The 14955-nt window shown below is 43.6% G+C and overlaps 1 protein-coding gene across 4 annotated transcripts in view; it reads left to right on the top strand.

The window, feature by feature from the left end:
• The window catches only part of LOC124041573 (E3 ubiquitin-protein ligase MYCBP2-like), a 233183-nt gene that overhangs the window by 99950 nt on the left and 118278 nt on the right, over nt 1–14955 (top strand). For all 4 annotated transcript variants that reach the window (XM_046359324.1, XM_046359315.1, XM_046359308.1 and 1 more), the window contains 6 exons: nt 2425–2550; nt 3270–3397; nt 8915–9141; nt 9230–9313; nt 9543–9639; nt 10022–10214. In XM_046359324.1, coding sequence (XP_046215280.1) covers nt 2425–2550; nt 3270–3397; nt 8915–9141; nt 9230–9313; nt 9543–9639; nt 10022–10214 — 855 coding nt within the window. The remainder of the gene's footprint in view (nt 1–2424; nt 2551–3269; nt 3398–8914; nt 9142–9229; nt 9314–9542; nt 9640–10021; nt 10215–14955) is intronic.

The following is a 14955-nucleotide window of genomic DNA, read 5'->3' as shown; positions in this document are numbered from 1 at the left end:
AATTCTAATGATGATTTTGAAAAAAGTTGCTTGAAAGGCAACACCCCTTGTACACCCCTTGTAAAGTGGATTAATGTGCTTAATTTTAAGAAGTTATTTGGCCACTTTAATTGTGATACAAACCTTATTAAAACATATAGTATGGGCTAGGCTACATGAGGTGTGTGACTATGATTCGAAAGTCACAAAGTCATTGTTTCTTATGCTGGGCATCATTCACAAGTGATAATATATAATTCACAGGCTAATATTGTCACTCATCAGACTTCTTGATTTAATCTTGTCTTTACAAAAACTAAATACTATATGTGTGAAATTTGTTTTGATTTAGAATGGACCATTATCATACACCTGTATTGAAACAGGGGCATGCTGGAAAAAATACCTGCCATCTGTGCACATAAATAGCGAATGGAGGACGCTTTTCCCCGTGGTTTATTTTCATGCTAGCCAATTAAGCTATACTCCTGTTGTAAATATAAGCAATGTGCTTAATATTAGTAATGTTGATAAATAAAGTAGGCCTAGCCTATAGAAAGCTGATCTTCCTTTTTTCAGTAGAGGCCAAATCTCTTGTTTTCTCACGCAATTGCATAGCATATTGAAATGTTGTGCAACATGAGCTCATGTGCTCTCATAAAGTGTTTGATTAGATTTTCAAATACATTTGTATTGATGTCAGAGTGATTAGAGGGACAATAGAGTGCTGAGTACCAGGCTTGTTAGCAAGTTTGGTAGGCATACCAATAACCATCAGCAGCATCAGAGCTTGGCGAACCATAATTACCATGACTGAACTGTCACGTGGAATTTGACTGCGGTCGAGACTCGTGACCGCCGGTGTGGTGGTGGTTCACCGCAACAGCTCTAGTTGGGAAATGTGCGTACGATCACTGTGGGGACGACGTCGTCAATGCACTTATTAATGAAAGCCGGTGACTGAGGTGGTATACTCATTTAAAGCCATTGGATGAATCCCGGAACATATTCCAGTCTGGCTAGCAAAAAAATCCTGTAGCATAGCATCCGTGCCATCTGACCACTTCCGTATTGAGCGAGTCTGCTGTAGTTTTTGCTTGTAAGCAGGAATCAGGAGGATATAATTATGGTCAGATTTGCCAAATGGAGCGCAAGAGAGACCTTTGTATGCATCTCTCTGTGTAGACTAAAGGTGGTCTAGAGATGTTTTTGCTCTGGTTGCACATGTGACATGCTGGTAGAAATGAGGTAGAACAGATTTAAGTTTGCCTGCATTTAAATCCCTGGCCACCAGGAGCGCCGCTTCTGGATGAGCGTTTTCTTGTTTGCTTATGGCCTTATAGAGTTGGTTGAGTGTGGTCTTAGTGCCAGCATCGGTTTCTGGTGGTAAATAGACAGCTAAGAATAATATAGATCAGAACTCTCTTGTAGATGGTGTGGTCTACAGCTTATCATGAGGTACTACCTCAGGCGAGCAATACCTTGCGACTTATTTAATATTAGACACCAGATGTTGTTGACAAATAGACATACACTCCCGCTCCTCATCTTACCAGACGTAGCTGCTCTGTCCTGCTGATGCATGAGACGGCTATGAAAAATATAGATGAAAACTCTCTTGGTAGATAGTGTGCTCTACAGCTTATCATGAGGTACTCTACCTCAGGCAAGCATTTCCTCGAGACACACCCCCACCCCTCGTCTTACCAGACATAGCTGTCCTGCCGATGCACGTAAAACCCAGCCAGCTCTATTTTATCAGTGTCATTGTTCAGCCACGACTCAGTGAAACATAAGATATTACAGTTTTTAATGTCCCGTTGGTAGAATAATCTTGAACGGAGATCAGCCAATAGAACGGATGGTATTGGCTGGTTACCCATTTGCCGACGAACTCTCACAAGGCACCCCGATCTCCTCCCCCTGTCTTTTAGTCTTCACGCGAATGACGGGGATTTGGGCCTGGTCTCGGGGAAGCAGTATATCCTTCACGTCAGACTCAGTAAAGAAAGAATCTCTGTCTAGTTTGAGGTGTGTTATTGCTGTTCTGATCTCCAAAAGCTCTCTTCTGTCCTAAGAGATGGTAGCAGCAACATTATGTACAAAATAAGTTACAAACAATGTGAAAAAACAAACAAAATAACTCAGTTGGTTAGGAGCTTGTAAAACGGCAGCCATTATCTAAATGTTCGAGGCTATTTTGCTGCACTCCCTGTCCTTGTTTTTCCCCTTAAAAAATAAATTATTAATCTCTATTTGCAGAAAGTCCTAGCTAATAAGAACATTCATTTTTCTGTACTACGTTAGCACAGTGCTTTTACAGAAGTACTGTCAAGCACTTAAACGCACACCAAAAACAGACAAAACGATAAAGAGAAGTGTGTCCATTCGTCTGATGATAATGTTAAGCACAAACAGGAAGTGCCCTGTGTGTGTTGTGACCAGGTTGCCTGGATACGCTGGCGGCCATGCAAGAGCTGAAGATGGGCGTGGCCAGCACAGAGGAGGAAACTCAGGCTGTTATGAAGGTCTACTCCAAGGAGGACTACAGCGTGGTCAACCGCTTCGAGAGTGAGTCCACACACTCAGTCACTCATGTGTTTCAGTTCTCTTCTACAGTTCTCTTCTATCTTCTACAGCAGGGTTCCCTAACTGGCGGGCCGCGGGTGGTTTCATTTGGCCCCCAAAGTTTTCTGAAAATTTCATTTTTTGACAAAAGACTCCAGGAAATCAGCTCCAATTTATTTTTATTTAAGAAATCTGTTTCCAATTATTACCTCATATGCAAATGTGAGCAATACTTAAAATTATTGTTTTACTAAAACATTATCTGTTTGGGCTTCTTGCATTCAATTTGCAGTCTACAAATCATTTGTAATTATGTTCCGGCCCCCCGACCATCTGCTCAACAAAAAATCTGCCTGTGGCTAAATCTAGTTGATCCCTGTTCTACAGTATTTGTCACACTCACAGCTATTCCTCATATCCCCTTTTCCTGATTTTGGCTTGATTGATTTGTGACATGATATTCCAGCCAGAGACAAAATTACATATACTTTATCACCAGTGATACATAAAAAAAATCAAGGATTACTACAAAAAATGATAACCCATATTATAATTCAAGGATGCATTGAAAAGTATTTCAACAGCTGAGTACCTTGTGTTTCATTATATCATATTGCAGTGACAGGGCACTTCTAATAAAACTAACCTCGTTGTATTGTTATGAGCACAGATGATGATGCTGCAGAGCCTGAGTCATCGCAACTTCATGTGTAATGTCATAGGTCACGGGGGTGGCTGGGGTTACTCTGCCCACTCGGTGGAGGCCATCCGCTTCTGTTCTGATGCGGACATCCTACTGGGGGGACTGGGCCTGTTCGGGGGCCGTGGGGAGTACACCGCGAAGCTCAAGGTCAGTGGCAGGGAGGGACACTAGCAAATGGACTGCATTTCCTCCTGCGCTTTTTGCTAGGTCTATACATGTTTGACATTGTAAGATGGTAATTTATCCCATTTACCACCAATGTGTAGTACCCACAGCACTGACGGCTGCCACACAGTTCGAACACCCAAAAGCTATCACCAATCTAAATGTAACTGCCAAAATAAAGGAAACACCAACACAGTGTCTTAATAGGCACTGGAGGGAAACTAAAATCATTCCACTACCCAGAATAGTAAAGCCCCCTTTTACTAGCTCAAATAGCCGACCGATCAGCCTGTTACCAAACCTTGGTAAACTTCTGGAAAAAAGTGTTCGACCAGATATAATAAACAAATTGACAACTGACTTTCAGCACGCTTATATGGAAGGACACTCAACAAGCACAGCACTTACACAAATGACCAATGCATGATAAAATGAGGGGGGATGTCTTGTTAGACTTCAGTGCAGCTTTTGACATGATCTATCATAGTCTACTGCTGGAAAAATGTATGTGTTATGGCTATAATGTGGATAAAGAGTTACCTGTCTAACAGAACACAGAGGGTGTTCTGTAATGGAAGCGTCTCGAACATAATCTCGGTAGAATCAGGAATTGCCCAGGGTAACTGTTTAGGCCCCTTGCTTTTTTCAATCTTTACCAACGACATGCCTCCGGCTTTGAGTAAGGTCAGTGTGTCTATGTACGCGGATGACTCAACACTATACACGTTAGCTACTACAGCGACAGCTGACCCTTAAAAGTACATGGAGAGCTAACATTTATGACATGCATGTCAATCTCACATGGCTCAAAGTCGAACAGAGATGAAGTCCATCATTACTTGTTTTTGTAAGAGGTGTTGAATGTACCAAGCTGTCTGTTTTAAAATACACACACATCTCTGACACACATGCATACCCCACAAGACATGCCACCAGTGTTCTCTTCACAGTCCCCAATTCCAGAACAGACTATAGGAAACACTCACTACTACATAGAGCCATGACTACATGGAACTCTATTCCACATCAGGTAACTTATGCAAGCAGTAGAATCAAATGCAGCTAAAACAAACCCACTATGTAACAACAGGGCTGTGAAGAGACACAAACAAAGGTAGAGACGCATGCATACGCACATATTGTGATATTGTTGTATGGTTGTATTGAACTTTGTGGATATGTGGTGGTATTGAATGTGGTGTGGATATGTGGTGGTATTGAACGTGTTGTGTTGTGGATATGTGGTGATATTGAACGTGTTGTGTTGTGGATATGTGGTGGTATTGGACGTGTTGTGGATATGTGGTGGTATTGGACGTGTTGTGGATATGTGGTGGTATTGAACGTGTTGTGTTGTGGATATGTGGTGGTATTGAACGTGTTGTGGATACGTGGTGGTATTGAACGTGTTGTGGATATGTGGTGGTATTGAACGTGTTGTGGATATGTGGTGGTATTGAACGTGTTGTGGATATGTGGTGGTATTGAACGTGTTGTGGATATGTGGTGGTATTGAACGTGTTGTGGTATTGAACGTGTTGTGGATATGTGGTGGTATTGAATGTGGTGTGGATATGTGGTGGTATTGAACGTGGTGTGGATATGTGGTGGTATTGAATGTGTTGTGTTGTGGATATGTGGTGGTATTGAACGTGTTGTGGATATGTGGTGGTATTGAACGTGTTGTGGATATGTGGTGGTATTGAACGTGTTGTGGATATGTGGTGGTATTGAACGTGTTGTGGATATGTGGTGGTATTGAACGTGTTGTGGATATGTGGTGGTATTGAATGTGGTGTGGATATGTGGTGGTATTGAACGTGGTGTGGATATGTGGTGGTATTGAATGTGTTGTGTTGTGGATGTGTGGTGGTATTGAACGTTTTGTGTTGTGGATATGTGGTGGTATTGAACGTGTTGTGGATATGTGGTGGTATTGAACGTGGTGTGGATGTGTTGTGGATATGTGGTGGTATTGAACGTGTTGTGGATATGTGGTGGTATTGAACGTGGTGTGGATGTGTTGTGGATATGTGGTGGTATTGAATGTGTTGTGTTGTGGATATGTGGTGGTATTGAACGCGGTGTGGATATGTGGTGGTATTGAACGCGGTGTGGATATGTGGTGGTATTGAACGCGGTGTGGATATGTGGTGGTATTGAACGCGGTGTGGATATGTGGTGGTATTGAACGCGGTGTGGATATGTGGTGGTATTGAACGTAGTGTGGATATGTGGTGGTATTGAACGTAGTGTGGATATGTGGTGGTATTGAACGTGTTGTGTTGTGGATATGTGGTGATATTGAACGTGTTGGTGTTGTGGATATGTGGTGGTATTGGACGTGTTGTGGATATGTGGTGGTATTGGACGTGTTGTGGATATGTGGTGGTATTGAACGTGTTGTGTTGTGGATATGTGGTGGTATTGAACGTGTTGTGGATACGTGGTGGTATTGAACGTGTTGTGGATATGTGGTGGTATTGAACGTGTTGTGGATATGTGGTGGTATTGAACGTGTTGTGGATATGTGGTGGTATTGAACGTGTTGTGGATATGTGGTGGTATTGAACGTGTTGTGGTATTGAACGTGTTGTGGATATGTGGTGGTATTGAATGTGGTGTGGATATGTGGTGGTATTGAACGTGGTGTGGATATGTGGTGGTATTGAATGTGTTGTGTTGTGGATATGTGGTGGTATTGAACGTGTTGTGGATATGTGGTGGTATTGAACGTGTTGTGGATATGTGGTGGTATTGAACGTGTTGTGGATATGTGGTGGTATTGAACGTGTTGTGGATATGTGGTGGTATTGAACGTGTTGTGGATATGTGGTGGTATTGAATGTGGTGTGGATATGTGGTGGTATTGAACGTGGTGTGGATATGTGGTGGTATTGAATGTGTTGTGTTGTGGATGTGTGGTGGTATTGAACGTTTTGTGTTGTGGATATGTGGTGGTATTGAACGTGTTGTGGATATGTGGTGGTATTGAACGTGGTGTGGATGTGTTGTGGATATGTGGTGGTATTGAACGTGTTGTGGATATGTGGTGGTATTGAACGTGGTGTGGATGTGTTGTGGATATGTGGTGGTATTGAATGTGTTGTGTTGTGGATATGTGGTGGTATTGAACGCGGTGTGGATATGTGGTGGTATTGAACGCGGTGTGGATATGTGGTGGTATTGAACGCGGTGTGGATATGTGGTGGTATTGAACGCGGTGTGGATATGTGGTGGTATTGAACGCGGTGTGGATATGTGGTGGTATTGAACGCGGTGTGGATATGTGGTGGTATTGAACGTAGTGTGGATATGTGGTGGTATTGAACGTAGTGTGGATATGTGGTGGTATTGAACGTAGTGTGGATATGTGGTGGTATTGAACGTGGTGGTATTGAACTTGTTGTGGATATGTGGTGGTATTGAACGTGGTGTGGATATGTGGTGGTATTGAACGCGGTGTGGATATGTGGTGGTATTGAACGTGGTGTGGATATGTGGTGGTATTGAACGTAGTGTGGATATGTGGTGGTATTGAATGTGGTGGTATTGAACGTGTTGTGGATATGTGGTGGTATTGAACGTGTTGTGGATATGTGGTGGTATTGAACGTGTTGTGGATATGTGGTGGTATTGAACGTGTTGTGGATATGTGGTGGTATTGAACGTGTTGTGGATATGTGGTGGTATTGAACGTGTTGTGTTGTGGATATGTTGTAGCGGTTTTGACTTGAGGTTATTTATAGGGGTGCCAGGTAGGTTGTGCCTACCAGAGAAAACATTGGTTTCTCCTTTTGGTTTGGGAGGGAATGAGTCCCATCTGGTCCGTCAAGTCTACACCAATACAAAGGACTTATGCAAAAGTCAGGATGGAAATACACTTTTCATAAACCCTTAAAACATTGGAAAGAACTTCAAAAACTACTATATTATTTTGCGTGGGTTGTATTAACAACATCAATGATTACACACACGTATAATAATATTACACAATGAGTTCTGGTTCCTCCAGAAATGTCCTGTACCTCGGGCCTAAAGAGTCCAGTCCGGTAAAGGAGTTCAGGGAACTCAAGTGACCTTTGTCACGCAATGTTTGTCCATTCATTCAAGTGTAGCTTAAACCCAGTATTAATCATACAATCAATATAACAATTATTTTACCACAGAACTTTAAAGCATATCAACTCTACTAAGTCCTCAACTACAACGAACTACATAAATCATCACCGTATACATCACATCAAAACAAATGAAATACCGTATACAAAAAGGTGGTAGTCAGTCGGTCAGTCAGACAATCCAATCCGCCAATAGATCTCCAGCGGAGAAAGGCCACGAAGAACGGAGAGGTGTAGTCCACGGACGCAAAGAGTGGATCCGATCCTGGGTAAACTCTATTAGGCTACAAAACACACGTTTAACGGCAACAAAACAAACGGCATAGAGAAGCTTCGGAACTGAGCGTTGAACACATCCTCATTCATGTCTCCATCACAACCCCAGTTTTGCGCAGCTGATGCTGGCTATTTAATTGGGAATTAAAGGGAAAGCGCCCTATTGGAAGGAGAAGCACTGAGACGGTTCAGAAAAATTCAGGGCCGTCACAATGTGGTGGTGTAGGGATGTTATAGGATGTACTGTTTCATCTTTAGCTCATTCAGTACAAACATAGTTCACTGTTTTATATTTTCTTTTCAATGTAATGTGGGTGCTTTGGTGTGTTTGGACCCCAGGAAGAGAGCTGCTAATGGGGATGCCATTAAATAAATACAAATACAGCCCACCCGCTCTTTTCACGACCTCCGACACTAAAGCTGCCAGTAAGAAGCTTTTTCGTGGCTGTTAAGTAGTAGATTCCCAAATGCCCAATAAAAACAGGCATTAAGCTGCAATTGTGTAGTAATACGAATAGGAATTGTATTGTAATGCAAATAAGAAATGTGTGTTCATCAGTAGGCATGTGCCAATACTCTGCTCATCACTACTCAAATTACCAAATGATCAGGAATGACTTACCACTCGTCTTAAATAAGTAGTGAAATTACCTATTACGAAGGAGAACTTGTAAGGTAGTGATAAATACTAAGTAATTTTTTTCATGCAATTGTGGCAATATCCTGACATCTGGTGGCGACTAGAAACAATTGCATAATATGAACTATTACAAATTCATGGTCCTGAAAATAAATATTAGTGCTTGAAAAAGGTCTTGAATTTGACTTGCCACGGTCTATACGAACCCCGAATCAAGTGTTTCCTTTATTTTGGTAGTTACAATACCTTTATATTTAACCTATGTAATCTCAATTGTTTGAGTACACTTCAAATATCAAGGTTAGTAGGTATACTAGTATCAACTGTTTATTTATTTATCATTGTATTAATGTAACCTTTATATTGCTAGGTTCTGTGATATTGAACAATTATACCACAGCCCGAATAGAGGTCTATTCAAGTTCTGCTAGTAAGGCTGACTGTTATGTTGTTACTGTGCAGTTGTTAGAGCTGGGGCCTGATGGTGGAGACCATGAGACGGATGGGGACCTCCTGGCTGAGACTGACGTCCTGGCCTATGACTGCGCTGCCAGGGAGAAGTACGCCATGATGTTTGATGAACCGGTGCTGCTGCAGCTGGGCTGGTGGTACGTGGCATGGGCCCAGGTGTCTGGACCCAGCTCAGACTGTGGCTCCCACGGACAGGCCACCATCACCACAGATGACAGGTTACTATTGTAGTTCGTAGAAATACAATTACTTCAAAAGATATCCTCATTGTCATTGTGAATAATGTCGACCTACACTCTTTTGCAGTGTGGTCTTTCAGTTCAAGAGCTCCAAGAAGTCAAACAACGGTACCGATGTGAACGCAGGTCAAATACCTCACCTCTTGTACAGGCAAGTCATTTTCCTACATGCAAATCACATTTTATTGGTAACATACACATATTTAGCAGATGTTATTGCGGGTATAGCAAAAGTTGCTTAGGAGTTAGAAGCAGAGCTGCCATGTCTATCTGCACCATCATTCTCATGTCTGAAATAGTGACCCATGAAATGTATATTGATGAACTTCAAGTAACAAGCTTTGTAATGGGAATGTGATTTGGTTGTTTTACTATTCCAGGCTTCCGTCGAACGATGGCATAGTAGCCAAAGGGAAACAGCAGACCAGTGAGCCGGTTCACATCCTCAAACGCTCCTTCGCCAGGACCGTTTCAGTGGTACGAACCGTACCCCTGTGTTTCCCCAAGCTAGACTTGTTCCCAGGAAGGCCACAGAGACCCCAGAATCAATACACAGGCCTGTCTTATTTAGGAATTACCAATTTAACTCCTGAATTGTGTTCATCAGTCACCAAACAGAATAAAATGTAGTTAAACAGGGAGGGACTACCTGGACTTGTACAATAAGAAACACTCGTTTTAGTTTTCAGTTGCAAAATGTTTTAAAACCTTTTCAATTGCATGCCATAATGAACATCACCCTGGAGTGTTATACAGTAGTAGTTAGGATGTTGCTAGTGAAGATTTCATGAATAGGTTGTAAAGCTGTAGTAAACATGTAATAAACATGCAGTAAAGTTGTCCTCCCCCCTCCCTGTAGGAGTGTTTTGAGTCCCTGCTGAGGATCCTCCACTGGAGCTGGACCACCCTGGTGCTGGGGGTGGAGGAGCTGAGGGCCCTGAAAGGCTTCCAGTACACAGCCACCCTGCTGGACCTGGAGCGCCTGCGCTTTGTAGGGACCTGCTGCCTGCGCTTGCTCCGCGTCTACATCTGTGAGATCTTCCCCATATCTGGTAGGGTTACAAAGATGCACATGCACAAACGCGCACACATATGCTGCAGGCACGGAAGCATCCTCGAACACAGACACACACACACAAAAATCCAAGTTGATGCCAAGGATTTTAATACATAGAGAGACCTAACACATTATTAGCCTTACATTTTAAAGGCTCATAGCAAGTAATAAAACCATTATACCTGTCAGCTTTAACAATAGAACCGATAGTCGCTCTGGATAAGAGCGTCTGCTAAATGACTTAAATGTAAATGTAAATGATAAAACAGACATTTTGACGGCTAATTTTTAAGTCATGCCTACTCTGTCCAACTTAGCGTAGGCTACACAGTGAGAGCGTGCATAATTGTACTTGCTGAACGACTTTCAATGTGATGATGAGGCTTGTGGAACCTTGGCAAGGGGATACATTTCACCATGGACAATTTCTTCACTTCACTGTAACAAGTTGTTTGTGAAGAAAACAAGTCTGGCCAGCACCAAGAACAAAGTGAGATGTGAGCTCCCTCCCTCTGCGCAAAATAAGGCACAGGCACAGCTGTTGTACTCCACAACGATGCTGAAGGATGACAAGAGGACGGGACACAATGAGAAAACCGGAGACTAATTAGGCATTACAACCAAAATGTGTCAAGCAAGTGAAAGTAACAAAAATGGTCAGCTGTTAGCACAAGGGATAAGAGCTACATGAAATGCAACTGATGCCATTGCGTGACGACGTGCACGAGCTGACAATAAGTAACTATTTCTCACTGCATTATAATGACATAACGCTTTGGAAAAACATTATCAGCTGCTTCTCGCCTTTTCGAGATGCCGACAAGGGCCTATCCCACCCTCCCTTGGGCAAATCAGATTACCACTCCCTTTTGCTCCTCCCTTCCTATAGTCGGAAACTCAAACGGGAAGTACCTGTGCTAAGGTCTCAACACCGATCGGTCGGAATCCATGCTTCAAGATTGTTTTGATCACACGGATTGGGATATGTTCCGGTTAGCCTCAGAGAATAACGTTAACATTGACTCGGTGCCTGCGATCATCAGGAAGTGTATAGCGGTGTCTATTAAAACCAGAAACCGTGGATAGATGGCGGCATTCGCGCAAACCTGAAAGTGCAAACCACCACATTTAACCATGGCAAGTTGTCTGGGAATATTGTTGGATAAAAATAGTGTAGTTATTCCCTCCGTAAGGAAATCAAACAGGTGAAACGTCAGTACAGAGACAAAGTGGAGTCGCAATTCTACAGCTCATACACTAGACGTATGTGGCAGGGTCTACGGACAATAATTAATTATAAATGGGTGCGTGCTCAGCCCCCTCCTTGGCCATGCACACCTCCAACTCAATCATCAATCATCAAGACAGCCTACATGGAGGAGGTGAGGGCCCTGGAGGAGTGGTGCCAGAAAAATAACCTCAACTTCAACAAAATGAAAGAGCTCATGGTGGACTTGAGTAAACAGGGAGCTTGCCCCTATCCACATCGACGAGACAGCAGTAGAGAAGGTGGAAAGCTTCAAGTTCCTTGGCGTACACATCACTGAAAATCTGAAATGGTCCACCCACACAGTGTGGTGAAGGAGGCACAACAGCGCCTCTTCAACCTCAGGAAGCTGAAGAAAGGTGGCTCTTATGACCGTCAAACTTTTACAGATGCACAGCTGAGGGTATCCTGTTAGAATGAATCATCGCCTGGTACAGCAACTGCACCGCCCGGTACAGCAACTGCACCGCCCGCAACCGCAGGGCTCTCCAGAGGGTGGTACGGTCTGCCAAACACATCACCGGGGTCACACTGCCTGCCCTCCAGGACACCTACAGCACCCGATTGTCACAGGACAGCCCAAAAAATCCTGAGGGACATCAACCACCTGAGCCACGGCCTGTTCACCCTGCTGTCATCCAGAAGGCGAAGTCAGTACAGGTGCATCAAAGCGGGGACCGAGAAGATAGAAGCTGTTTTTCAGTCTAAGGCCATCAGACTGTTAAATATCCACTGGCCGGAAATTATAGGCATTTAGCAAGACACCCCCAATAAAGGAGTGGTTCTGCAGGTGGGGACCACAGACCATTTCTCAGTTCCTATGCTTCCTGGCTAATGTTTTGGTCACTTTTGAATGCTGGCGGTGCATTCACTCTAGTGGTAGCATGAGACGAAGTCTACAACCTACACAAGTGGCTCAGGTAGTGCAGCTCATCCAGGATGGCACATCAATGCGAGCTGTGGCAAGAAGGTTTGCTGTATCTGTCAGCGTAGTGTCCAGAGCATGGAGGCGCTACCAGGAGACAGGCCAGTACATCAGGAGACGTGGAGGAGGCCGTGTGAGGCCAACAACCCAGCAGCAGGACCGCTACCTCCGCCTTTGTGCAAGGAGGAGCAGGAGGACCACTGCCAGAGCCCTGCAAAATGACCTCCAGCAGGCCACAAATGTGCATGTGTCTGCTCAAACGGTCAGAAACAGACTCCATGAGGGTGGTATGAGGGCCCGACGTCCACGGTTGGGGGTTGTACTTACAGCCCAACACTGTGCAGGACGTTTGGCATTTGCCAGATAACACCAAGATTGGCAAATTCGCCATTGGCGCCCTGTGCTCTTCACAGATGAAAGCAGGTTCACACTAAGCACATGTGACAGACCTGACAGTCTGGAGACGCCGTGGAGAACGTTCTGCTGCCTGCAACATCCTCCAGCATGACCGGTTTGGAGGTGGGTCAGTCATGGCGTGGGGTGGCATTTCTTTGGGGGGCCTCCATGTGCTCGCCAGAGGTAGCCTGACTGCCATTAGGTACCGAGATGAGATCCTCAGACCCTTTGTGAGACCATATGCTGGTGTGGTTGGCCCTGGGTTCCTCCTAATGCAAGACAATGCTAGACCTCATGTGGCTGGAGTGTGTCAGCAGTTCCTGCAAGAGAAAGGCATTGATGCTGTGGACCGCCCGTTCCCCAGACCTGAATCCAATTGAGCACATCTGGGACATCATGTCTCGCTCCATCCACCAACGCCACGTTGCACCACAGACTGTCCAGGAGTTGGCGGATGCTTTAGTCCAGGTCTGGGAGGAGATCCCTCAGGAGACCATCCGCCACCTCATCAGGAGCATGCCCAGGCTTTGTAGGAAGGTTATACAGGCACGTGGAGGCCACACACACTACTGAGCCTCATTTTGACTTGTTTTTTGTTGGATCAGCCTGTAGTGTGGTTTTCCACTTTAAAAGTGTGACTCCAAATCCAGACCTCCATGGGTTGATAAATTTGATTTCCATTGATCATTTTTGTGTGATTTTGTTGTCAGCACATTCAACTATGTAAAGAAAAAAATAATTAATAATAATGTTTCATTCATTCAGTTCTAGGATGTGTTATTTTAGTGTTCCCTTTATTGTTTTGAGCAGTATATATACAAATACACACACACACACACACACACACACACACACACACACACACACACACACACACACACACACACACACACACACACACACACACACACACACACACACACACACACACACACACACACACACACACACACACACACACACACACACACACACACACTACCAGTCAAAAGTTTTAGAGCACCTATTCATTCAAGGGCTTTTATTTTTGCTATTTTCTACATTGTAGAATAATAGTGAAGACATCAAAACTATGAAATAACACATTTGGAGTCATGTAGTAACCAAAAAAAGTGTGTGAGATTCTTCAAAATAGCCACCCTTTGCCTTGATGACAGCGTTGCACACACTTGGCATTCTCTCAACCGGCTTTTCCTGGAGTTAATTTCTAACAGTCTTGAATGAGTTCCCACATATGCTGAGAATTGTTGGCTGCTTTTCCTTCACTCTGGTGATTTTGTGGAGGCCAGGTCATCTAATGCAGCACTTATCACTCTCCTTGGTCAAATAGCCCTTACACAGTCTGGAGGTGTGTTGGGTCATTGTCATGTTGAAAAACAAACGATATTCCCATTAAGTGCAAACCAGATGGGAATGCATATCACTGCAGAATTCTGTGGTAGCCATGCTGGTTAAATGTGCCTTGAATTCTAAATACATCACTGACAGTGTCACGAGTAAAGCACCATCACCTCCTCCTCCATGCTTCACGGTGGGAACTACACGTGGAGATCATTCGTTCACCTACTCTACGTCTCACAAAGACACAGAGGTTGCAACCAAACATCTCCAATTTGGACTCCAGACCAAAAGACAGATTTCCACCAGTCTAATCTCCATTTCTCGTGTTACTTTGTCCAAGCAAGTTTCTTCTTATTAGTGTCCTTTAGTAGTGGTTTCTTTGCAGAAATTCGAGTCTCCTCTGAACAGTTGATGTTGAGATGTTACTTGAACTCGTGAAGTATTTATTCGGGGTGCAGTCAGAGGTGCAGTTAACTTAAATGATTCATGTGTTATTTTGTAGTTTTGATGTCTTCACTGTTCTACAACGTAGAAAATAGTTTTTTTTAAATAAAGAAAAACCATTGAATGAGTAGGTGTGTCCTAATGTACTGATACTGACTGGTACTGTACGTAGACATGGAATCACTGGCCACTTTTTAATAATGGAACCCTATTCACTTTAATAATGTTTACATTCTGCTTTACTCATCTCATGTATATAGTGTTTCCTATTCTACTGTATTTTTATCAATGCCACTCCGACATTGCTTGTCCTAATATTTATATTTCTTCCATTGTATTGTTGTGAATTGTTTGATATTACCG

Source organism: Oncorhynchus gorbuscha, linkage group LG01 (genome assembly GCF_021184085.1).
Source record: "Oncorhynchus gorbuscha isolate QuinsamMale2020 ecotype Even-year linkage group LG01, OgorEven_v1.0, whole genome shotgun sequence".
Lineage (NCBI taxonomy): Eukaryota > Metazoa > Chordata > Actinopteri > Salmoniformes > Salmonidae > Oncorhynchus > Oncorhynchus gorbuscha.
This window is presented reverse-complemented; position numbering and strand designations above follow the sequence as displayed.